The sequence below is a fragment of the Galleria mellonella genome, unplaced genomic scaffold, assembly GCF_026898425.1.
Source record: "Galleria mellonella isolate WM207_F2 unplaced genomic scaffold, CSIRO_AGI_GalMel_v1 utg78, whole genome shotgun sequence".
Lineage (NCBI taxonomy): Eukaryota > Metazoa > Arthropoda > Insecta > Lepidoptera > Pyralidae > Galleria > Galleria mellonella.
The window spans coordinates 5,997,507-6,022,432 of NW_026442151.1; the positions used below are offsets into that span (position 1 = coordinate 5,997,507).

A 24,926-nucleotide genomic window follows, 5' to 3' on the forward strand; every position below is an offset into this window, starting at 1 on the left:
TACGCTTAGCGGTACAGAGGTCGTCAAATTTAATTCGCGTGATAGGCAATACAATTTTAATTTCATAGTCTCAGAGAAACTCTTTTTAACCTAGAAATGGAGATTGCATAAATGTGGTATTGCGTAAGTACTTACTAAAAGTAATGTAAAATCATTAATTCTTTATTATTTCCTGTGTGCCTATAATCAGTTTTTTTAGAACTCATATATAAGACTAGCGTTTATGGACTGTAACATAATAAAAGGACCGTATGCTTGATTTTCACTCTTGTCGTGTAAATCTTCCATAGAAGTCTCAGCTATTTTGAATTTTTCATACAGAAAATAATATATTAGCAGTTAGATGTCTAATGTTTACCATATGTTATACAAAGTTGGTAAGGCAGCCACGCGCGAAAGCGGATGTGCGCTTGGCTTACCAGAAAGCAACAAGAAGGGCGTGCGATATGGTCTACGGAACCTCAATTAAGTAATTAAATAACATCTATGTTAGCTTACTTTGTAATAGATTTTAATTTTATGCAAAAAAACTTTTTACGATTATGTAACTGAACCGTCATGACGTTTAACATAAACATTTTGACGTCACATTAGTAATCAATTCGAATTTTTTATCAACTAATTATTTTATTAGACATATTTAATTTATACATTTCAGATAATAAATTATAGAAAAAAAAAATGTCTGTGTTAACTGTAACTACCCCATCAGTTCCGAGTACATTTATCTCGAAGACGGAACATTCACGAATCAGCTTCATAGAAGAGTCTTCATCAAAAACTAGCAAATTGACATTCTCATTTATGGATAAACGGCAAAAATATCGCGTAATGGTAGATGGTGTCGAATTGACACCAGATAACGTCGTGGATACAGATTACGTGACCGTGGAGGACACATTTACACACGCAGCCTTTGAAAGTAAACAGCGGGTTAGGAGCGACGTGGGAATAAAGGGTTCTAGATCAAAATCCAAAATAGCAGCTGACGCAGGCATGAAATTATATGCGACTACCATCTCCCTTGACGACATCCGTATCGATTACACATGCAATACTGAAGAAGAATTTGTAGCGGAGGATATAGATTTAGAGATAGCCCCTTCAGCTTTTTATTTACCTAAAAGAATACCAATAATGTCTTATCCACCAGAAATATTTGTTACTCTTAAAGAAACTGAAACGCATTTCTTATTTGAACTGCCATCATTTTCTTATGAAAAGGGAACATCAGAAAACAGTGCTATTGAGGAAGAAAATGAATATTATCAATACATTACCGTCGGAAAAGGCAGAAATCGTAAAATGGTGATAGAAGAAACGCAAACTAAGCAATGTATTACGCAAACTCGCCATACGTTAGCTACTAGACCCCAGAAGAAAAATGCTTTTGCATTCGCGTCCACGTGGGACATGCATGATACTTACGCGCGCCTTTCAAAAGTAAAGACTAAAGAAGAACCTGATGAGATGGTCATGTACCAATCGGCTGCACCAAAGTTATTACGTAAAAAAAAATCACTAGTGTCAGAATCAGACGAGGAAAGAAAAGGCAAAACTTTAGAGGAAATTGCAAAAACACCAGAATTTTACGATGCGGCACTTTTAATAGAACGCGTACTGTCCACTTCAGAGTATTCTGAGGCCCAAAAGAAATTCCGTGGTCTTGTTAGCATTAATCCACTGTCGTTAGATTTAGTATATATTTATTCTATGAAACCTCTATGGACTTTAGAGTGTGAAGAGACGACTAACCGGCCAATAACAGGGATCTCTTTCAATCCCAAAAATCCAAATATTTTAGCTGTGGGTTATGGTAAATTCTGTTACGCTGAATATCATAAAGGTATCGTCTGTGTATGGTGCACAAAGAATCCTTGTAAACCAGAGAGATTGTACTACTTTGAAGACCCGCTAACTTCTGTAGCTTTCTCTGAAAAGAAGCCCAATTGGTTAGCTTGTGGCTTTGCTAATGGCGATGTGCTAATTTTAGATATAACATCTTATACGGTTAAAATCCTAGCAAAAAGTAAACGCGACACAAATCCTTGCTTTGAGCCTATATGGGTCACTAACTGGCGCGTCATGGAAAGCCATAGCGAGTTCGTCATGACTACTTGTCAGGATGGAAGAATTAACAGACTCACGAGCACGAAGACACACGACTTCATTTGCAGTCCTATGATGCGGATATCGACCGTCGAAGGGAAAATGAAAGGTATAGAAACAGCAAAACCTTGCTTGAAAGTTGACGTCCCTATAACAAGATACCCGGCCGCTCTGTGCATGAAGTGGCATCCAACTATCGACCATATTTACTTTATTGGGACTGACGAGGGTTGTATTCACAAATGTTCCACCCATTATTTAAATCAACATATAGAAGTTTTTAGAGCTCACGCAGGTCCGGTCTACGATATACAGTTTTCACGGTTCATGAAAACGTTGCTGGTTTCTTGTGGTGCTGACGGTGCTATCAGACTATGGATGGAAGGTATGGACGACGTCATAATGACGCTGAACTGTTCATCAGCGGTATACGGCATCGCTTTCTGTCCTATCAACGCCACAATCCTCATATCCGTCAGTGAAAACGTGTTATCCATTTGGGACCTTCGACGAAAGACACACATCCCCTGTGCGGAGTATACATTTCCGGGACACGTTGTATTATCGTATATAAGATTTTCAGCTTCTGGGGACAACGTGTTCGTGGGAGACAGCGTGGGGCGTGTCCATACATTCCATCTGGAGGATACGCCACTCCCGCCGTTCTATCAACGGAAGATGCTCGACGAAGCGATCAAGAAGGCATTATGTACGAGGCCGCAGTTGTTAAAGCAATTAGACAAATTGGAGAAGTTTAGAGAACAACTTAAGTGACTGTTGCCGCAATAACCATAGGTTTACTCCTCAAAAAGAAATGGCGGTCTCATTCGTGCGATACTGTACAACTGCGTTTAATTTCAGCTGATCAGGTAGCAAGTAAACTTAGCACAAGCGCGGATCCATCCTTCAAAAAAGGTTGTGGTTACAGCCACCCGTAAATCTGCCAAGCGTGAGTCGGAATATGGACTCAGTCGTAATCGGTATAGTACATTCGTACAAAGGAGATATTTATAATAGGTATATGGTATACCTTGACTAGGATTTACTACAGTGAATAGTACCATGTGGGCTAAATTGTGGACCAAACTTTTTTTATGCTACTTAAAATGGTAAACAAGCTGCTGCCCACCTAAGGTAAAGTGAAAAAAAAAGAAATACTAGTAAATTAATATAATTATAAAATAGTAGTTCGCTCACGAAAGTTACAAAATAAATAATAAAAGTAATAATTAAAGATTGTGTCCCACAAAAAAAAAACGACTTCAAATGTGGAGAAGCCAGTTATTTTGATCTAAAAACTAAACTACTAAATTGATTTTAATAAAATTTCTTTGGGACCAAATGGCCATTAGCCGCCTATTTTTCTGTGCCTAACCTGTAAAAGACCGTGATGATATTTTGTACTATTTTTTTCTTTACAAACAGATAGGAAGGTGTGATCAAGAAATAATCATACTTTTTGTAAATTTGTTTATTTCTTATACCTAAAATAAATAATTAGGTACAAATTTTACAACTAACCAATAATAGCTTATTAAATATAAAACAAATGGAATAACATATTTAATTAATAATTTTAATTTAAAATGACTAGGTTTTGTTAGAGAGCATTTGTAAGTGATATTCTTTCTTCAGATCTTTTAGATTTGCTTCTAATATTGCGACCTGTAAACAAAATTAATATTTTAATATTTGGCCAAAACACACAAAATTTGAACTAAATGGAATTGTTTAGTAAATTATAAAAAGATCACCTTAGACTACCACCTATCAAGGCTGACTACTTATTATTTTTTAAAACTTATTCCTATTATCTATGTTAAATAATTGCTCATGAAATTCTTCAAAAAGGTGTAATAAGGTTTCTTCAGGATCGACAACGCACGCAAGACAACTCCTAGTGTTGCAAGCATCCATAGGCTACAGTGACCACTTACCATCAGATGGGTCCATAGCCGGTTTGTTAACATAGTAGTATAAGAAAATACTATTTAGATATATAAATGAATAATCAATATACCTCTTCAAACCTAAGCTCTTTCCTAGCTTCCTTGATGTAGCCTCTAATGATGTTCATTTGCTCGATCAACGGGTTGTCATCGTCGACATCATTGTGCTGGACCCTGGACGAGCTGGGCCCGGCCGTGTCCACAGCGCGTTCCATTTCCATCCGCTGCCGCTCCATTTGTATCTGCCTCTCGGCACGCTCGTACCGCTGTCGCCGGACTTCCTCTATTTGAGCTTCTGTTGGTAACTTGCGGAGGGATATGAGATCCTCCTAAAATAAACAATATATATTATATATAGACTTATTTGTTTATATTTTTTTGTATATATGTTCAATCACTTTAAATATATGATATATATTTATACATAATCATATATTAGGTAAAAACAAAAATGTACACAGATGTATTTATCCCTTAAAAGATTTCTTCCAGTCAACCTTAATCCCGTGCCCATCTCAGATCATATGAGCAGAGCATTTAATTATGTAGAGTACACGAAGTGTCATTTTTAAGGAGGCAGGCCCAGTCTGGAAAATAATCTTAAATAATTTGTTTTTTTTTTATGCAACTGGTTTTTTTTTGCCCACCTGATGGAAAGTGGTAACCGTCGCCTATAGACATGAGCAGTACCATGCACATAACAGAGACATAATGTACATTACTAATAGCAGTGTTTAAGTATGATATACAAACTGCTAATTCTGTATGAATTTTGATATTTTTGCATTCTATATATGTACTGGTCCCATACTTTTGTTACTATTTAAGCAGGTTGTTTTGTACAAAAAAATCTTAAAGTACGATTATTATTATGTATTTAAATGAATGGTAGAGAATATCTTAATAATATATGTAATATAAAAAGATCATGAATAATTATAATTTCCATACATGCTCATCCATTTTATGCGTTTTTTTTTATGGGTGAAAATAGTATGGTAACCCCGCCTGTGCTAACGGGATGCGCTGGCGGAGCACCAGTGTAGGGTGCTAGATGAGAATGAAAACAGGCCAGTTAGCCCATCATGATGAATTCATCAGGAATTAACCATGATAGTTTCCAGGGAGAACCACGAGGTTGACCTGGTTGGGTATATTGCTAGCAATGGGATTCTCAGTCTACATTACTAACAATCCCTTTCCCCCCCCATTTTGTGTGTATTGCATGTTTCAATTTGGAAGATGGAACAGTTTCTATCTCATTAAAAAAACCCAGTAAGAGCAAAATAATATTTGCCAAGTAGGCTAATACCTTTATATAATGTGCTGCAGCCTGTCTAATAGAATTCTGTAGCTTTAACTGTCTAGTCCCAGGCTCTGCTGGGAAACTAGCTATCTGCTTGCTCAGTAAGTCAATACCCTCTGCTAACTTGCCTATGCGACCACGCATTGCATTCACATCAGAAAGGTTGTATGTTGTCTCGCCATCAAATAAACTTTGACACATCTGAAAAAAAAAATATTTACAAGGCAGAATATGGTATGCCCAATATATTATTATAATAATATATTGATAATTATTAATATGATCTTACTTATATAGTAAAATTGTAACTGGATGATGTCTATGGATGGGAGATATTTTTGAAGAATTTAAATTTGGGAGGTCTTAATAAAAGCAATAGAAACCATAAATTTATAGTATTTTCTCTCTGTATATCCAACATTACACAAAAATGTTTGTTATGTTATCACACAGAAACTATTACACAAAATTGAATGCAATTTTTACAATAGTATTTCTATAAGTCTAACTAAAAATGTGGTATATATTTTATCTTAGTACACCTTCTGGAAGTAGCCTACTTCATTGGTTGGAAATAATATTACTAAAGATAATTATCATAAGATCAATATATATATATATATATATATATATATATATATATATATATATATATATATATATATATATATTTAATTAATACCACTTGTATTCCACAGTTGAAATGTTATACAGCACAGAATAAGTTTTTATCAACAGTAATTTATCAAGATGGTACAAAAAGTTTGCTATACTAACTTTTTCATACATAGCAACAGCTGATTTAGCCTGTTCCATCAAACTTCTCATCTGCTCATAAGCTGTCATCAATACAGTCTTAGCGTTCCGACTCTCCTGCACTTGTTTCCGTAGTTCTATTAGTTTATAACAATGCTCACAAAGTCGTAGCCGTGACCTTTCTGAATCAGGATCTGGTTCTGAGGAAACCTGAGAGGCTGATGGGTCAACAATCCCTCCTAAAATTTAAAAAAAATCTTATATTGTACCTAAAAGTATTTATATAATTCTTAATCTTGTCATTGTATTACAATAGGACATAGATCAATTTAGGTGCAAATAACTTTTTTATTAAAACAAATATAAAGACTGAGTTTGCATAATAGGGATCTCAAAAAGCTCAGCAGTTTCTTAAGGAATTTGATACAATCTTGGCTCGATCTAACTCAGAATGGATAGCTAATTAATTTTTTAAGATAAACAAAAACTTGAATAATAGAGAACATGAAAAAGACTTACTAGCAATTTTTAAATCAAGGAACACAGAACAATCATGACAAAGAATGGAGCCACACAATCTACAATGATGTTTTCTTCTAGTCAGGTTGAAAGATTTAGCACAGCTTGGACAAAGTTTCACTGATGTCCCATCCAACCATGGTACAACCTGCAAATTTTTTTTTTTTAATTAGACTCATGCCTCAGTAAATAGTAGTTTTTAGGTTTAATTACATTTATTTTTAACTTTTCACTGAAAAGTTCTATATAAAAAAGTAAATTAGGAAAATTGTTCAAATATTTTAAATTATTATAAAGGTTATTTCCATTGTTTTTATTACATAACACTACAAGGTTGTGATTTATCACCTGGAGATAAACAAGATAACCGATGATTTATGTCAATTTTATTTTGACATAATTTTTTATTATCATTAATTACTTTTTATACATAAATTTCAAATGTATCATAAAAATCAATTTAAATTATGCTAAGATATTAATTATTTCTATACAGATAACCAATATATTTATAAGTGTATGACTATGTAAGTCATTGATACTGAAGTTGTTAAATTAAATATAAATTAATATAAAAGTACAACTTAGATGATATTGAAATAGTTGTACACAAAGTATTCATCTAAATACATGTATGCCAAATTTTTTGACAATTAATGTAGCTGTTAAAGTTCAACATATAACAAACTCACTTACATATTAATAGAAATAGTACTTACTTCCTGTTCATGCTGTTTTCTTTGGTTTGGTTCTTCTGGCATATTACACACTAATTTATCTAGTCTTATTAGCAAATTATTAGTTTCCGTCGCATACCTCTCCAGTCTCGAAGACCGTACAGCCTTAAAATAGTCGGTAGAACTTCGGGACACACCTATTACCTGTTCTTCTTGAGAATAATATTGCTCTTGTTGATTAAATTTTAACGCACGATCAAAGGTTTCTTTCAAATCCGTATCGTCACTATTCAATATAATCTTTTTCGCTTTACCAAATATATCCTTTAGAGATTTGAGAACATCTTGTTCTTCTTGGTGTAAATTCTCAAAGTGGCTCGTTAGTTGTGACGCTGATTTCAAGTCAGCTTTACAAATAGGACAAAGAAAGCCTTCTAATATTTTATCCTCGTCAGCAGCAGCCATTCTCGGTATTTAATTTTCAATTGTACATTCTAAGACCACAATTAATAAAAAATAATGGTAATATAAACTAGAAAAGTAAATTGAAATAATGTAATTGAATCACTCCCACCAATTACCAAGACTAACTGTCAATGTCAGTGAGACAAATTGATGCATAATGCACAAATCAATTGACATATGACGACCACAGATAATAAAATTATGTCCCCAGCAAAGATTGGCCTTGTTCTTAAGTCCCATACTTCGTAGATATAGAAAATTTGAAATAAATTCTTTTTATAAGTTACAAATGGATTTACCTTTTATATTTCAGTTAGAAATTAATGCACTAATTGTAATAAAAAAAATAAATTAATAAAATATCTGACTAACATCATCTGCCTCTCTTTATTCCAATTCTTTGGAATGCAATATAATTTAAAACGATCCTTTATAACACTCTTAGGAATTAAGTAAATTTTATTCCTAAATTGTACAAAAAAGACAGCGTCGATACGTTTACGACATTAGATAATTTTATCATTACATTAAAAAATTACTTATACGCGTTGCGTATGTTCAAATTTCATTTTTATTAAATATCAAACTACCTTTAAAATAGACTGCAGGAATGTGAGAGTGAAACACTGCTACTGATGATATAGATGACTGGTACTGATGGGATACGTCAATACTATGTTACAAAATAAACACTCTTTTACATAATTGATTTCATATATTCAGTTATTTCAGAGAAAACATTCTTCAATTCCTCTAGGGCAGTTTTCGTTTCTGGCCAATCTTGCTTTTCGACGGCGCGTATGACACCTTGCGCAGTCAGTCTGGCTGACGACAGTTGTTGATCGCATTGCAGTTTTTCTTTGTCTTCTGTTTCTTTCCTAGCTTTCATACTGTAGTCAAGAAGCGTTTGAGCGAGTTCTATGACTTTCTTACATGTTTCGGGGCTGTTGGTCCAGTCACTCTGAAAATGTGAAAGCACAAACATTTAATATAGTTGGTAAGGGATCACATTGTTAGTTTTAAAAATTAAAATGTTCCGGAAAATGTGAAACTATCCACAATAAATAAATTATTGCTAAATAAATAGCAAAAATCTTCCAGGCAACCTTATTTTTACTGTTTAATGGCTTAGTTTATAAAAGACGTTATAAAAACGTTACAAATAATATCAAATTGTCTCTAATTATAATAAAAACATTAATAAAATAAAAAAAAAATTATTTAAATTGATTTATTAACTTTTTACGTTGTTTACCTGTGTGAAACCTCTATAAGCTTTAAGTAGTCGCTGCGCTTTTAACAAGTAAGTTGGACTTAAATCTGAGTACAGCTGCCATATCTCCGGCTTATTCTGATGTACTGATGTGATTCGACCAAATAATTCCAACACCCGTTTTCTTAATCTAAAAAAAAGAAAAATAATGTAGGGTACTGTGACGAGAGCACGAGCCTAACTGTCAGTCAAGTTCGTACTCACGTCAGTCGTTCATAACTAAGGATCACGAATTGATTTCGGAACTACTAGAGCTTTTTTTCATCTAATTACACGTAAGTTAAACCGATAGTTATTAAATTAATTTTAACAATAAAATGTAGGGTCAATAAGATCCCAATGGAATGTAATCGAAAATGATGGAGTTCTGAGGAAACAAACATATACATAATAACACAATCAAATTTAGAACCTCCTTCTTTTTTGAAGGTGATTAAAAAATATATAAACACTTAGGCAAAGAAAACAAAAAGGTAAAAAGAAATTATAACAAATAAATAAATATATTTATTTATGAATATAAATATTTGCATTGTGTAGGAATCGAACCAGCGACCATTGGAAAATGAGGTGGTAGGTTAAACCGCGACATACCCAAATTCATCATTATGAGATCGAGATGTTCTTTTATTGTAATTGAGCAATTACCTGGCGGTACTATTCCCATCAGCGTCCTTAGCATCTTGCACGATAGCGCGAACGAGAAGCGACAGCACGTCTATATCTTCATACTTGTGCTGGAGGTCTAGCATGCGGTGGCAGCCGCGTATTACGTCCTCAAAGTGGCCGGTGTCGATGCTAACTAGTATTACATTCTCCCATAACTAAAAATAACATTATCAAAAGCCAATATAATAATAATAATAATACATCATTTTATTTTCTCTTCACAATTCAAACGGTAAAATACAATGAAATATGTTTATATTAAAGTAATATAATCAATAATGCTGGCAGAAATATTATTCCATTATAAATAACAAAAAATTGGGTTGTCAAAGTATATCTTTAATAGATGATAATAGAATGGTTTATCTGACGTTAAATTTCTAGCTCCCTTTTATGATACGAAGGCCTATATGTGTTTTTACTACATGACAACTTTACATACCCTTCAAAGCACGTGAAGAGTCATTTTTAAATGATCCAAACATTCATTGGAAAATAGAGGTAAGGCATATATCGGAACTGCCAAACACAATAACAGATTTTAAAAAAATCGGTACCGTTCCATTGAAATCGTAATAGCTGTTCCAGTTGTATAACCGATCACATCGACTTAACACGAAACATGCTCTTATCGTATCTAGCATATGGAGTTAACCTATGTTAGAAAGAGATCGCAGCTGTTCTATGCTCTAAAACAGTCTTATTAAAAGACTATTTCAATATAACATGTTATTTTGAAACAAGCTGTTATTTGTTACAAGGACCACATCTATTTGAATGTTTCAGTGGTTTAGTCTGTTCCACCTTGAGACCACGTCTGGACCACATTAAAACTTTGTCTGGCTGAATTGTAACCTTTATAACTTCATACTAAATACTTATACTTATAAACAGAAAACAGTACCTTCCAATTGTCATAGTTAAATCTGAGCGCCTCCATCAGCGCTTTGTAAGCACGCTTCTTGTCTCCCTGCTTGACGTACACTTTGGCTAGATTGTTCCACGCTTCGAACGTGTTCGGCTGGAGATACGTGTAACGACGGTACGCACGCGCTGACGTCTCCCATTTTTCAGTCACTAATGCTGCGTACCTGCAAATATATATATTATAATAGTGATAATAATGAGAATTAGTTTGTTTACGTCAATGGAAAAACTAAAACGAGTTGATTATGCAATGTTACCTAAGATAGACTTGTTTATTGATACGTTGTTACTCAGAATTTTTTGTAATAAAATCACTTATATTAACTTACATTTATTTTAATACTAATACATAATTAATTTTTAGTACAGTAGAAGGAGGTAACATTGACATACTTAAAACTACTTTCAAGTGAGGCCTGGCCCTTAAAAAAAGATACATTTGTACTTTCAAATATGTCTTTGCAAAGTTACGCATGCATCCTGGAATTAGAACGATCCTTCCCCCCCCCCCCCCTCCCAATACGATGTTCAGAAATGATAGTTTTTTTTAGGTCTTTCTCTTAATAGGTTCGGATGCATCGGATTATAGTCAAAACGAACAGAAAGAAAACCAAATAAACATTAAGTTGACTCAAAATCGGAACCGGCAATCTTAATGCTAATGAGGGCATTCGACTCCAAATGTAATGGACGTGAGATAATGAAATAGAGAGATATATTAAATATGTACTTACCCTAATCTGAGCCAAACACTCTCCTGTATAGAATTAATTTCGACTGATTTCTCGTAATGTGGAATGCACTCTTCATACTCCTTGTGGCTGAACAGAAAGTTGCCCCAGTGTCTCTGAGCTCTGCTGCTTTTACGATTTGAGAACTCCCATGCTTTTTTATAGTGGGATACATCATCTGTGTAATAGATAATTGAAAAATTATATATTTATTAATTATCACAATTTTTTTCGAAATTTCTGTCGCTCCTAATCGCAAATTTTTTATGCAAAAAAGCTAACCAGTGAAAATCATGGTAACATAAATAATACACGACGAACATAAAAAAATTATTTATTTGATAAAATTATTATGAGATCAATAAAAACTTTTTGATTATAAAATAACCATTAAAATATAGTTCTCAATAATAAAAAAAAATAGTCAAATTGCAAAAGATGCCCCTATTCAAGTTGATTGAAAAAAAGGTACAATACCTGTAGCGTCGCCAAGCAAGCAGTACAATTTCACTGTGGGGTTTACATCGATTTGCTGTTGAATGACCTCCGCTGCCTGGAATAAAAAAAAATGTGTCTTAAATTTAAATAAACTTTATTTGAGTAGTTTTACACAAAATATCTTTTAAACTTTAAATCCTCATTTTTGGGGCGAAAAGTTTGTAACCTGCCCCTCTAGACAAGTGGCAAGCGAATTCGTCGATGGAATCAACATCGCTATCGAGTCCGTGAGACGAAGAGAGAGAATTCGCTTGCCACTTGTCTAGAAGGCCGAAACAGTTTGCGAGTAGTTCAGGGGTCAGAACCCCATCAATATAAATTAACATTTTTATTAAATAAAACATCTTATAAATAATCTTTATAATTATATCAATATATGGCCCTTAAAACATCACCAAAAGCCTAACTGCGATCGCCAAGTCGCCTGTCAAGCGTGGCAAGTACTGGGACAAACCCCCTTATGGGGGAGGTCTATGTTTAGGAGTGGACGAATAACGGCCAATATGATGATGGCCCTTGGGGAAAATTGTTAAATTTCGCTGTTTCAGACATAATGTCTCTGAATTGTAACATACAAATACATATTTTGTAATTACCTTGTGCCGTAGTTGTAATATGGTATAGCATACTATAATATCCTCCCAAAGTTGTAGCTTCTGGTATTCCTCGAGCGCTGCTTTTATAAGACCCAAGCTCACGTAGAGGTCTGCCAGCTGCTGCCTCCAAGACCAAGCAGGTTGTAACCCGCTCGCCCAAAGATATGACAATCTGAAAAGTAAATCATTAATATCATCTTTTAAACATTGAACTTTCTCATTATTATTGTATATTTTTATGCATTATTTCGATGCAATATAGAGTCAATTAAATTAATAAATAAGCATATTATTTGGGGTTGGCACAACAAATTTAAATAAAATAAAAAAAACATGCTCATGTTTACATGCTTACTAATATTATAAACGTAAAAGTGAGTTTATTTGTTCCTTATAGCGCCTTAACGGCTTAACCAATCACTATAAATTATACTATATAATACACATATCGTCATAGTCGTAGAATACTGACGGATCTGACAATTATTGCATATAAAGATCTGTCAGTATTCTACGACTATGACAATATTACGTGGGATGGATGACAAATTTGACAAGAATTAACCAAAACAGTTTCCTGGCTGAACTGCATGGAGGTTGACCTGATAGGGTTTAATGCTAGCAATGGGACTGTTAGACCCCGTTTTTGAGAAGACCTTTCTCCTCAGGATTGTGGTTTTTTTTAATGGGTGATAATGGAATGGTAACCTCGCCTGCGCTATCCACTAGCGGGGCACTAGTGAGGGATGATAGGTGGCGACGAAAGCAGGTCAGTTAGCCCATCGTGACGAATTCCACTAGAATTAACCACGATGGTTCCAGGGAAAACCGCATGGAGGTCGACCTGAGGGTGTATTGCTAGCAATGGGTCAGTTATTAACAATCCCTCTCCCCCTCCCAGATTGTGGTATTAAGTATGATAGAAATCTGACCTGGTAGTGGAGGCGACCCCAGTGCGGTCGTTGACAATAGTCTCGCACTGCAGCATGGCGCGCTCGACGGTCCGCTTGTGGCCCGCCTCCAGCTTGCAGCGGATCAGCAGGGCGGCCACGCGCGTCGCCCACGCGCCTTTCTTCTGTGATAGTACAGCTTCGATGTACGGCTGCAGCTCCTCATACATCAAATCGTCTTTGGGCTGTGACTTTTGAATGTATTGTCTGAAAAAAAAAAAGAAACAAAATACTCAATTAAATTTATATTTTTGTTTGATATTCGAATTTTGTAAGACATAGGCGTATTACTAAAAATGCGTATATTTCTCTAGCAAAGCAATAACGCTAATATTCAATCTCTCGGGCAGTGAAATTATATGGTATGAAACTATGAAGGTATAACACCTTAGTCCTCAGGTATAATAACCCATGAGGATGTCACAGAGTACACTGTGATGTTGATAGTTCAGTCCACATCTGTAGGTGGCGATTACCTATAATAACCTATAATATACTATTTTCTATAAGGTAGATCATTTGCTTGTGGGCAGTTATAAAAATTAATTTAGTACATCTGAACGGTGTGGACTGCCGTACGGTGAGCGTGGACTGTAGGGGCGTTGGTTCAGGCTGGAGTGAAACACAGGGATTACTATTCTGAAGCCTCCGGTACCGTCTGAAGAGAGTATTTTTTCTTCTTGTCCTATTTCTTCTCGAGTGTAGTGCGCCGCTGCCCGGAAGCGAATGCCGCTCGACGGGAGGCGGCCTATCTTTATACCCGCCCGCTCGCACGATAACGTTTCCAACTCGCGATAGCGATCTGTGCGAGCGGGACGGGGCGAAAATGAACGAGACGCGTGTCTCTTCAGATCGGTACTCTATAGCGTCTATTTATTTATTTTATTTCAATTTACAATTTCTTAATTCTATTTATTGTTACAATTTCTATTCGTAGGTAATAATGACAACACGCAAAGGAATACTTTATTTAACTTACACTATCTTAAATCTATGTAAATCTATATAAAATAACAGAATACAGAAACGATTAACTAGGACTTAACAACTATAAATTACGATTACATATATACAAATAATGTCGCGAACATAATCTCCCGCCGCAGCTCTCGTAGCTGGAGTTAACTCGTGTTCGCGTCGCTCGATGTCGATGTGGGCAGTATGATCAGCTTCTTAGTGGGTCGCCGTAGGATGCCCTTGTTCGTCCGCACGTCGACTGCTCGGATCTCGCCGTCTGGTCCAGGGTAGGTCGTCACCACCACGCCTCGCGGCCACGTGTTGCGAGGCAAGGTCCCATCAGCTATTAGGACCAGGTCGTCCATTTTGATGGCTCCGTGTGTAGCTCGGGGCTCCCGCCGGTGTTGCAACTCGGGTAGGTACTCCTTCACCCACCGGTTCCAGAAGCAGTCAGCTAGCCTCTGGCTGGCACGCCACTCCTTGTGTCCTGCCGCGTCGCTCTCTGTGAAGCTGCCTGGCAGTGGGACGCGCGATGGACCGCCCAATATGAAGTGATTGGGGGTTAGGGCGCTGTCGTCGTCTGCCGATGTTGACACGTGGGTTAGCGGTCGACTATTGAGGGTGTGCTCGACCTCGACCAGCAGAGTGTGGAGGACTTCTTCCTTGGGCGCCCGCTCGTTCAACGTAGCGGCTAGTGCGGTCTTCACGCTACGCACCAGCCGTTCCCACGCACCTCCCATGAAGGGTGCGCTCGGGGGAATGTAGCGCCACCGGATGAAATGGACTGATGACTCTTCTTGGATGGCTTCCTCGGCTGCTTTCTTCAGTTCGACGTCAGCACCTTTGAGGTTGGTGCCTTGGTCGGACCATAGCTCAGTGGGACACCCTCTGCGGCTTATGAAGCGCCGCAGGGCCATTATGGCGGAGTCCGTGCTGAGGCTGCCGGCGATTTCTAGGTGGACTGCGCGCGTCGTTAGGCAGGTGAAGAGCACTCCGTATCGTTTCTGGCGAGTGCGGCCCACTGTCACGGTCATAGGCCCGAAGTAGTCTAGGCCGGTGAACGTGAACGGTCGTTGATGATGCGCCAGCCTGCTCTGTGAATGGTTGCCCGTTGACGGCTGCGCCGGTCTTGCTCTTCGTAGGCGGCACAGCTGACACCTCTTCAGTTCACTGCGGACGGCGTGTCGTAGGCGCAACACCCACAAGTGTTGTCGCACCTCGTTCGTGGTGATCTCGAAGCCGCCGTGGTGAAGTTTCCGATGCACCCATGCGATGTATAGGCGCACCCAGGCGTGGTTTCCGTCGACGATGGGGGCTCTCGTTGCTCGGCTGACAGATCGGCGGCGGCTGCTATCCTCGATCGAAGTCGCAGAATGTCGTCGTTGTCTATGACGACCGACAGCTGTATGAGTCGACTGGATGACGGCAGCTGTTTCCCATGTTTCAATGCTGCGATTTCGTCGCCGAACGCCTCTTGTTGTATCGCGCGAATCCATAGCCGTCGCGCGCGATCTAGGTAGTGTGTGTCTATGGGGATGAAACACACAGATGGACTATTGCTGTTCTTGATTTTCATCTTCGTCTTCTCTCTATCGACTTTCTTCGTGCGGGTCCAAGTGGGGTCGGCGCTCTCTTTCTTCTTGTTTCTCTTTCGGATGGCGGTGCAGCGTTGACTGGTCGGTCGCAGGAGGTCGATGAACTGCAACACCCGTGCTGAACTGCGAACAAGTTTCAACCAATTAGAAAAACGTGACGGATCGGGTAATGCTATAGACAACTGCGTCGCGTTCTGTAGCTTGTGTACGCGTTCTTCTCCCGTTTCCGCTTGACTATCGTCGCTCGTACTATCTTCACGCGGCCACTGCTCTTCGGGGAGGTACAGGAAGTCCGGCCCACGGAACCATCTATGCTGCGAGCCGAAGTCCGTCGGTGGGTCGCGTGTGGCGTCGTCTGCTACGTTGTGCCGCGTCGGTATCCATCTCCACTCGTTCGTCTTCGTTTCTTCGACGATCTCGGCGACTCTATGCGCGACGAACGGCTTGTATGCGCGAGGACCGGTGCGTAGCCATGCGAGCACGGTGCGTGAGTCCGACCAGTATACTCGGCGAGCGGGCTTCAGGTCGTGTTCTTCGACTGCCGTGCGCGATAGGCGACACCCGAGGACGGCCGCTTGCAGCTCCAGTCGCGGTATCGTGGTCACCTTGCTGAGTGGGGCCACTCGTCCCTTTGCCGCGATCAGCGACACGTGGACCTCGCCGGTCGCGCTTACGGCCCGCCAGTACACGGCACAGGCGTACGCGTCCGAGCTGGCGTCGACGAATGTATGCAGCTCCGCTGTATCGGCCGTGGCTACCTCCGGGTAGCACCGCGGCACCTCCAGCGCGGACAGCCGTCGCACGTGGTCCATCCAGCTCCGCCAGGCGTCCGCTTCCCGTGGTTGCAGCTCGGTGTCCCAGTCGATACCGGTACGCCACGTCTCCTGCAATATCTTCTTCGCCTGTATGGTGATGGGAGTGGCGAGGCCCAGTGGATCGAACAGCGACATAATCGCTCGTAGCGCTTCCCTCTTCGTCGGCGTCTGTTCCCCGCTGGCTATCTGTGGCGGAAGCTTGTGGTCGTTGAAGTTGAAGCCTAAGGTGTCTTCAGAAGGTCGCCATACCATCCCCAGTATCTTCTCCGCGTCGAGTTGTACCACGCTGTCCCCGCCGGTGTCGGAGAACGCGGCGCGCACTTGATGCGAGTTCGACGCCCACCGTTGGAGATAGTAGTTGGCTCGACCGTGGATCTGTGCGACCTGTCTTGAGACGCGTACGGCTTGCTCTTCCGTGTCGAAGCTGGCGAGGTAGTCGTCGACGTAGTGGTTCATGACCACCGCCGTTGCTGCCTCCGGGAACTCTTCCTTGTACTGTTCTGCGTTCTTGTTCTTGACGTAGATTGCTGTACACGGTGACGATGTTGCGCCGAATATGACACTCTTCATCCTATATTCCACAGGTGGACCCTCTCGTCGATCTCCTCGCCACAGGAACCGTTGCATGTCCCTATCTTCTTCCCGTATGGTGACCCGCATGAACATGTCCTTTATGTCCGCCGTGACTGCCACCCGTCGTTGCCGGAACCGCATGAGGACCCCCGGTAGCGATTGAAGTAAGTCGGGGCCCGGCAGCAGCATGTCGTTCAAACTGATGCCCTTCGTCTTGGCTGCTGCGTCGTGCACGATCCGCAGTTTCCCCGGTTTCTGCGGGTTGATGACGGCGAAGTGTGGCAGGTACCACACCCGTTGGGAACTCCGTGGCGGGGCGACTTCGGCATACCCGTTCTTGAGTAGCGTGTCCATTTGTTGTTCATACCTCTTCTTAATTTCTTCATTCTTGTCGAGTTTCCTTTCGACCAGTTGGAGACGTCGCATTGCCGATTCGTAGTTGTCCGGCGGCACAGGGTCGTCCTTCTTCCATAATAACCCCGTCTCGTATCCTCCCGCCGGTAACGGACGAGTTTTCTCCTCTAAAATGCGTAGGGCGCGACGTTCCTCTTCATTGTAAGACTTCTTCGGTGCGATTCCCAGCGATTCGAGCGCGAAATGTTGCTTCATCATTTCTTCCATCGATTGTTCCTCTTCATGTGTCGTCACTATGTGGCTGATTCTGTGCACCTGCTGTCTTGTCCTGCCGCGACTCGTACCGTGCAGTACCCATCCCAGGTCGGTGAGTGATGCGACCGGCTGCGTGTCGGATCCTCTTCTGACTTCGTGGGCCAGCAGTAGGTGCCAGTTGTCTTGCCCCAGCAGTACCGTCGGTTTGCCCTCTTCGTAGACCAATTCCCTCTCTATGTCCCGCAGATGTGGACAGCCCTTGATGACGCTGCGTGGTACCGACTGCGGTGATAACTGCAGTCTGTCCATCGTCCGTGCCCCCACTGTGTATTCTTGTGAATTCCGCCCGCGGATCTTGAAGTGAACACGCGTCGATTGAGCTGCGTTGATCCGCGCCCCGGCCACACCTTCCATGTAGAATGGTGCGGGGGACCCGTAGCACCGATTCGCTCCGCCACCGTCGTCTCGATGATGGTGCAAGTCGACCCGTCGTCCAGTAGCGCGTAGGTGTCGCACGTTCCCGTGGGACCGGTGACTCGTATCGGCAGGATCTTCAGGAACGCGATCTTGTCGTTTTCCCTTGCCGATGCGGTGACTGCGGCGGACTTGTCCTCGACGACGTGTGTTGTCACTTCATTCTCCGGCTGTTGTCGCGTGGTGTGCAGCAGAGGGTGATGAGTCTGCGTGCACTCATCTACTCCACATCTCTTGCTCTTGCAGGCGTGGCGAAATCTTCTCACTTTGAGGCAACGGAAACACAGCCTATGAGTCTTCGCTAGCTCCCATCTCGCCGATGTGTCCGCTTCCTTCATCGTCTTGCAGTCCGATGGAGCGTGTCCCTCTCGTCGACACATCGGGCACGGTGGTGTAGCGGGTTTCTCCTGCGTCGTGTATGTCTTCGCCGTCTTCCTAGGAGCGGACTCCCGCCGGTCTTCGGACGGTATCTCCTCGGCGGGGGCGAAGTTTCCACATCGTGCGGCGGTCCTTTGCAGGAACTGAGAGAGTGTTATGAGGTCCGGTTGTCCCTCCGGTTGGTCGTTGGCGAAATCGTAGTACTTGAAGCGTAGTACCGACGGCATCTTCTCTGTGACGTTTCTCACTATTTCTTCGTTGTATAGGTAGTGACTCTTGTTCAGCGCTCGTATCGTGGCGACGACGTTCTGCACCTTGCTTGCGAAGAGGCAGACGTCTCTTGCGTTGTCCGAGAGTCGTGGTAGCGCGCGGAGTTTGTTCAGTTCGGCTGTGACGAGTGCTCCAGGGCGGCCGAACCTCGCGGCTAACATCTTCATTACTTCTTCTGCGGTCGTAGACCCGACGAATAGGGAGCGTGCCGCGTCCTTTGCGGCCCCCTTCAAGCTTCTGCGCAGTCTTGCTAGGTTCTCTTGTTCTGTGAGTTGACTTGCGCTCTCTTCATAGGCCATCTTCCATGGTAACCACTCGCTCGACGATCCATTGAAGACTGGCAACTCGGTGACTCTTGACGCTGTGGAGGGCAGTATGTTGCGAGCGGCCATCTGCATGGCGATCGCAAACTCATTACAATCGATGCCCACCTTCAGCACCGGTTCTTCTTTCTTCATCGACTGCATCGCTGCTGCTATCGTAGGCATGGCGGCATGTGGGTCAACGTGGCGTGCGTGGTCCCGGTGAAGTGCGTCGCTGCTCGGCTGTGGCGGCGGCGCTCTCGAATCCTCTTCAACGGGTCTCGATGGGACGAACCCCTGACGCTTGCCGGTGACTTCTTCTATCTCTGGTACATGCGGCTCCATTGTGAGTGCCAGCGTGCTTCGACGAACCCAATCCGACGTTCGTTCTCTTCTGACGGTAGCGTCGTCGTCTTCTACTTCCTCGTCGTCCTCTGATTCGGCTTCCAGGGCGGCGACACGTGCGGCGGCCAATTCCACCTCCTTTCGAAGTAGCTCCTCCCGTGCCTTGGCCAGAGCCTTCTTCTTCTGCGAGGCCGTGGTGCGAACCGTGCGTGCCGTGCCGTGCTTCGGTTCCTTCTTCCTTGCTGTCTCCTCTGTCGTTCCTGTGGCTTCGGTAGTCTCCGTGGCTCCTGTGGTCGTCGTATCGCCGGACGTGTTCGCAGTCGATGTGGTGGCGGCGGTAGACGACGTGGCAGCGACAGAAGGCATTCTGACAGCCGCAGACGACGTGGTGGCAGCAACGGACGGCGTGGCAGCGACGGACAGCGTTCCGGCGGCCGTAGTCGACGTGGTGGCGGCGGACGTTGTGGCTTCGGTGACGGCGATTTTTTGTTGCGACGACTTCATGTTTCTCGTAGTCGGCATTTCAGCGATCCGGCTTCAGAATGGTCTTCCTCCAGCGATCCGGCTTCTCGATGTACCAACGGTGTTCCTCCAGCAATCCGGCTTCTCGAAGGACCACAATGAACGGTGTGGACTGCCGTACGGTGAGCGTGGACTGTAGGGGCGTTGGTTCAGGCTGGAGTGAAACACAGGGATTACTATTCTGAAGCCTCCGGTACCGTCTGAAGAGAGTATTTTTTCTTCTTGTCCTATTTCTTCTCGAGTGTAGTGCGCCGCTGCCCGGAAGCGAATGCCGCTCGACGGGAGGCGGCCTATCTTTATACCCGCCCGCTCGCACGATAACGTTTCCAACTCGCGATAGCGATCTGTGCGAGCGGGACGGGGCGAAAATGAACGAGACGCGTGTCTCTTCAGATCGGTACTCTATAGCGTCTATTTATTTATTTTATTTCAATTTACAATTTCTTAATTCTATTTATTGTTACAATTTCTATTCGTAGGTAATAATGACAACACGCAAAGGAATACTTTATTTAACTTACACTATCTTAAATCTATGTAAATCTATATAAAATAACAGAATACAGAAACGATTAACTAGGACTTAACAACTATAAATTACGATTACATATATACAAATAATGTCGCGAACAACATCTATTTTATAAAATTAGTAAATAAGTCATGATAATAAAAATAGTATGTTACAAAAATGGTAATTAATTTATTTTATAAATGGATTCACTGTCGTAAATAATAAATTCACAGATTAAGAGAGATAATTTATATGATAAATAAAGCCTCAACACTCAGCATTGAAGGGATGATTAAGAAACGGAAAAAGTACATTTAAGGCAATATGATCCTCAAGATTGGCAATGTATATATGGTGTACCATGGGAATCAGAGTGACTTCTTTTTATAGGTCAAAGTGAAATGGTGACTGACGGGGCTCTAGGTGAGAATGAAAGAAGGTCAATCAGCCTATCATGACGAATTCAACAAACTATTAACTAATATAAGTTTCAAGCGGGAATCACATGGATGTGGACCTAATAGAGTATATTGCTAGTAATAAGGTATTTTCCATCAGGTGGGTTGTTAGCTTGTTTGCCATTCTATATTGTATTAAAAAAAATAAAAAAAGAGTAATTACACAGTCAACAAACATAAAATCTGCTCCAAGCTGGGTAGCTCTGCTTGGGTAATCTTCTCATTATAATCAATCTTATTCAGTCGCACATCGTCTTGTAATTCAATCTCTGGTGGAAGCTCTGATGAACCATGGCTTTCTTCAGCTGACGGACGATCCACACTCAAGTCCAGTTCACTAAATAATGCTAATTGTGGTAAAGATCGCTGTTGAAACTTTGTTCTTTTACCTAATATACCTGTACAAAATAAATGTAGGATGTTGTACACAATTATGATAATTTTGAAAAAATGTATTACAAAATATATAATAATATACATACATACATATTTCAAATGCTGTGTCTATACTTAAAGTTATTTAACAATTATTATTATTATAAATCTAAAACAATGACTATGGTTCTCTAGAAAGGAAGACTTATCACAGCATTTATATCTATTGATTTAAAATTTGGAATTGTTTTACATATGCAAAATTTATTGCAACAAATGTGAAATTAAATATTATTACATTGTAGTATCACTAATAATAACTATCAAGACTCTATTTCATATAAGATATGCTATAAAGGTCATATTAATGTACAGAACCCTCAGCATGTAAGTTCAAATTGCACCTGGCCAGTTTTGTTATAGTATATATATATATAATTGTAAGTTAATACAACTTTATATCAATAGATTTATGATTTAAAAGTAATTTTTAGATCATAAATATACATAATCTTTAAGCCTAATCTAGAACTAATACATATTGTTTGAGTACAATATCAGCTGATAAAAATTATAATGTTGACTACTGGAAATGTAAAATAGATGAAATGTATATTTACCTGTGAGCTCCAGCTTCAAGCCAGCTATTTCTCTTGCCTTTGATAAGTACTCCTCAACTTTATGTATCCTAGCATAAATCAGAAATGCCTGTGCAATTTCCAGAGACAGCAAAATTTGTAATCTTGGTTTGTCCTGTAGTTTCTGCAGCTCATTTGTAAGCTTTGCTATGATAAGCTCCAGTTCAGCATACAGTGTTGCACTGGTGTCCTCCAGCGCCCTCTGATGTACTACTATTGTTCTGAAATACCACCAGAGGTGCAGCTGAAAATTATATAAAACCTTATTTCGTCATCATCTTTGTAATAATTAAATAATGCTGGATATGTGTTTTTTCTCATAAAAAGATATAAGCCAACTATAGTGACTTCGGCCAAAAAGTTCATTTTTTCACATCTCACATTGGTGTATTATGCTTTATCCCTTTAGAGTATATAGAGTATATATGTATAGTATAAAAAGTACAGTAACACATTCTATTTTTACCTCATTTATAAAAGACCTATCTCACTTAATATTATAACGTAAATAGCTTTTATTCTTTGAGGGTGGCACCCAGGTGTACTGAAGCCTCAACAAAAATTAGATTAAAGAAAAAATACTAGCTTTTACCCACAAATTTATCTGCGCATTCTGGATAGTTTCACTGACAAGGATAAAATTATCCTGTGTCCTTCTCCATCCTGCATAGTAAGTATATGCCCAATTTCATAGTAACTGGTTAAGCCATTAAGACACTAGCTGTTAATGGCTTAATGGATCACTACAAAAACCTTTTAGCAGAGGTAACAAACATACAAACTTTCATATTAATAATATTAGGATATAAGGCTATTTGTATGGATTACAAACAATCAGACACTACATTATAATTTACAATATAATTATTTAATATTACAATGTAATATCTGTGATGACTTTCACTAAATTGATTGACAGATTTGAGTAAAATTTGGCAGACAGATAGATCCAAGACAGATTAGCATATACTTTTTGTCTTAAAAGAAGCAAAGCAATAGATTACAATCAGTTATATAATTGATCTAAACAAGTAGCAATAATAGACAATGCTTCTGTCTCATTTAATTACATCAGATATAACTTGTGGCAATAAAACATGGAGGGAAGGGTATGTTAGTAATGCATACTACTAGTCCTATTGCTAACAATATATCATGTCAGGTTGACCTCCATGTGTTCCTCCCCCCTGGAAATCATTGCGCTGAACTCCAAGTTTATTCATCATGATGGCTAACTGACCTGCACTTTCATTCTCACCTATCATCTCTCACTGGTGCCCCGTCAGTGTATACCGTTAGAGCAGGCCGGGTTACCATTCTGTTATCATCCATTAAAAAAAAAATAATAAAATATTTGAATACAAAAGCAAATGTATTGACCCAGCCATATACTATGATTCTATATATGAATAGATATGGTCATTTTAAATTTGACTGATACCAATAACTTTGTGTCAATTCAAATTTCCAACAAACTATTGAGTGAGGAGAAATATCTACAAAAACCTAAATTAATATTGAGTGACTAGTAGACTCTCTTTTATATGTTCAGTTGAAATATGCTCAGCAATATGCTAGCATACTCATGGTTATACTCACCATGATACCAATTGTCAACGAAACACTTTTTACTACTCCTTTAGGAACTAGTCATGAAAAAATTTAAAACTAAAAAAAGGCTATCAATCACACTCACCAAATTTTCCTCTATTGTATACAGTGCTCTAAATATTTGTAGAGAGAAATATAGAAGTTCTGGATATAAAATGTTTACAAAAACAGGTTCCGAATCTCTCTGTAGTTTTAGTGTGGCATCAATATCTTTAGGCCAATTTGAGCGTAAGTAGTTGTCTAAATCCAATTTATCTGGGTGCGGATTCCAATTTTGGTCACAAAATGTCAAGAATGATTTAATTGCGATACATAGGATTGGTTCAATACAATTTTCGTCTTTCCATGAGTTTATGTATTGTACAAGCGAATCTATGTCAAGTTTAGTATCCAATAAGGTTTTACATACATCAGTTTCATCTATTGACCATATTCCAGACCACATGTTACTGATAAATTTATCTTCTTTGTGATCTGAAAAGTGCGAAATTATTTATGATTAGCCGTGACAGATTAGCGGAAATAATTTTTTAATATAATTCATATAAATTATTACTTCATTATTTTTTATTATTTTTAACATATAATAAACGTACATACCACCAACATGTTGATCATCGAAATTGCACAAAAGCAAAATATTGCTATCGCTACACTTCATAATATTAGTCAACTATTATTTCTTAGGTAATACTTTGAATTATATTTGAAATCGTAATAATTATTCGTACATTTATAATAAATACAATTTCAATTTTTAAAATAAATTCTTTATATGATAACCTCAATAATAAATAAATGTCAAAACAATATGTGAGGAATCAAGTTTATAAAGTGTCAAAACGAACTATTTGACAAATGACATTTAACATTTTCTACTACTGTCATAGATTAAGGATTACAGGTGCTATTATTTTCTTAATTCATAGACTAAGAACAAGGAATTATATAGAAAGAATGATAAAATAAAAACTGTACCTCATATTTATTTATTTTATTTATTTATTTAACACTTTATTGCACCAACATAACATGATTTGTTAAAACAATTTTCAATACGTATAG

The 24,926-nt window shown here is 39.7% G+C and overlaps 3 protein-coding genes across 3 annotated transcripts; 1 reads left to right on the forward strand and 2 right to left on the reverse strand.

Moving 5' to 3' along the window:
• Positions 1–612: 612 nt before the first annotated feature.
• On the forward strand, positions 613–2,883 carry LOC113517336 (dynein axonemal intermediate chain 4). The gene has a single exon (XM_026901991.3). The coding sequence runs from the start codon at positions 682–684 to the stop codon at positions 2,881–2,883; it is 2,202 nt and encodes a 733-aa protein (XP_026757792.2). The 5' UTR covers positions 613–681.
• Positions 2,884–3,565: 682 nt separating this feature from the next.
• On the reverse strand, positions 3,566–7,913 carry LOC113517501 (rabenosyn-5). Its single transcript, XM_026902186.3, has 6 exons — positions 7,359–7,913; positions 6,640–6,787; positions 6,142–6,359; positions 5,371–5,565; positions 4,130–4,387; positions 3,566–3,774 (listed from the first exon to the last, which is right to left on the reverse strand). The coding sequence occupies exons 1-6, from the start codon at positions 7,779–7,781 to the stop codon at positions 3,700–3,702; spliced, it is 1,317 nt and encodes a 438-aa protein (XP_026757987.1). The 5' UTR covers positions 7,782–7,913; the 3' UTR covers positions 3,566–3,699.
• Positions 7,914–8,476: 563 nt separating this feature from the next.
• LOC113517230 (tetratricopeptide repeat protein 27) lies at positions 8,477–24,703 on the reverse strand. Its single transcript, XM_052901433.1, has 12 exons — positions 24,462–24,703; positions 23,947–24,335; positions 22,233–22,494; positions 21,401–21,635; positions 13,408–13,632; positions 12,476–12,647; positions 11,859–11,934; positions 11,385–11,559; positions 10,628–10,814; positions 9,703–9,878; positions 9,037–9,184; positions 8,477–8,742 (listed from the first exon to the last, which is right to left on the reverse strand). Exons 1-12 carry the CDS (start codon positions 24,520–24,522, stop codon positions 8,479–8,481), a joined length of 2,370 nt encoding a protein of 789 aa, XP_052757393.1. The 5' UTR covers positions 24,523–24,703; the 3' UTR covers positions 8,477–8,478.
• Between the last annotated feature and the right edge of the window lie 223 nt (positions 24,704–24,926).

Bases quoted from the DNA above. Each gene is read 5' to 3' on its own strand.
- LOC113517336 (XM_026901991.3), top strand. From the start codon at position 682: ATGTCTGTGTTAACTGTAACTACCCCATCAGTTCCGAGTACATTTATC.
- LOC113517501 (XM_026902186.3), bottom strand. From the start codon at position 7,781: ATGGCTGCTGCTGACGAGGATAAAATATTAGAAGGCTTTCTTTGTCCT. The intron at 6,788-7,358 runs GTAAGTACTATT...AAAAATTTGCAG, and splicing joins GAAAACAGCATGAACAGGAA to GTTGTACCATGGTTGGATGG. The intron at 3,775-4,129 runs GTATATTGATTA...TTTTGTTTACAG, and splicing joins AAGAGCTTAGGTTTGAAGAG to GTCGCAATATTAGAAGCAAA.
- LOC113517230 (XM_052901433.1), bottom strand. From the start codon at position 24,522: ATGAAGTGTAGCGATAGCAATATTTTGCTTTTGTGCAATTTCGATGAT. The intron at 24,336-24,461 runs GTATGTACGTTT...CGCACTTTTCAG, and splicing joins CGATGATCAACATGTTGGTG to ATCACAAAGAAGATAAATTT. The intron at 10,815-11,384 runs GTAAGTACATAT...ATATATTTGCAG, and splicing joins AGTGTTTGGCTCAGATTAGG to GTACGCAGCATTAGTGACTG.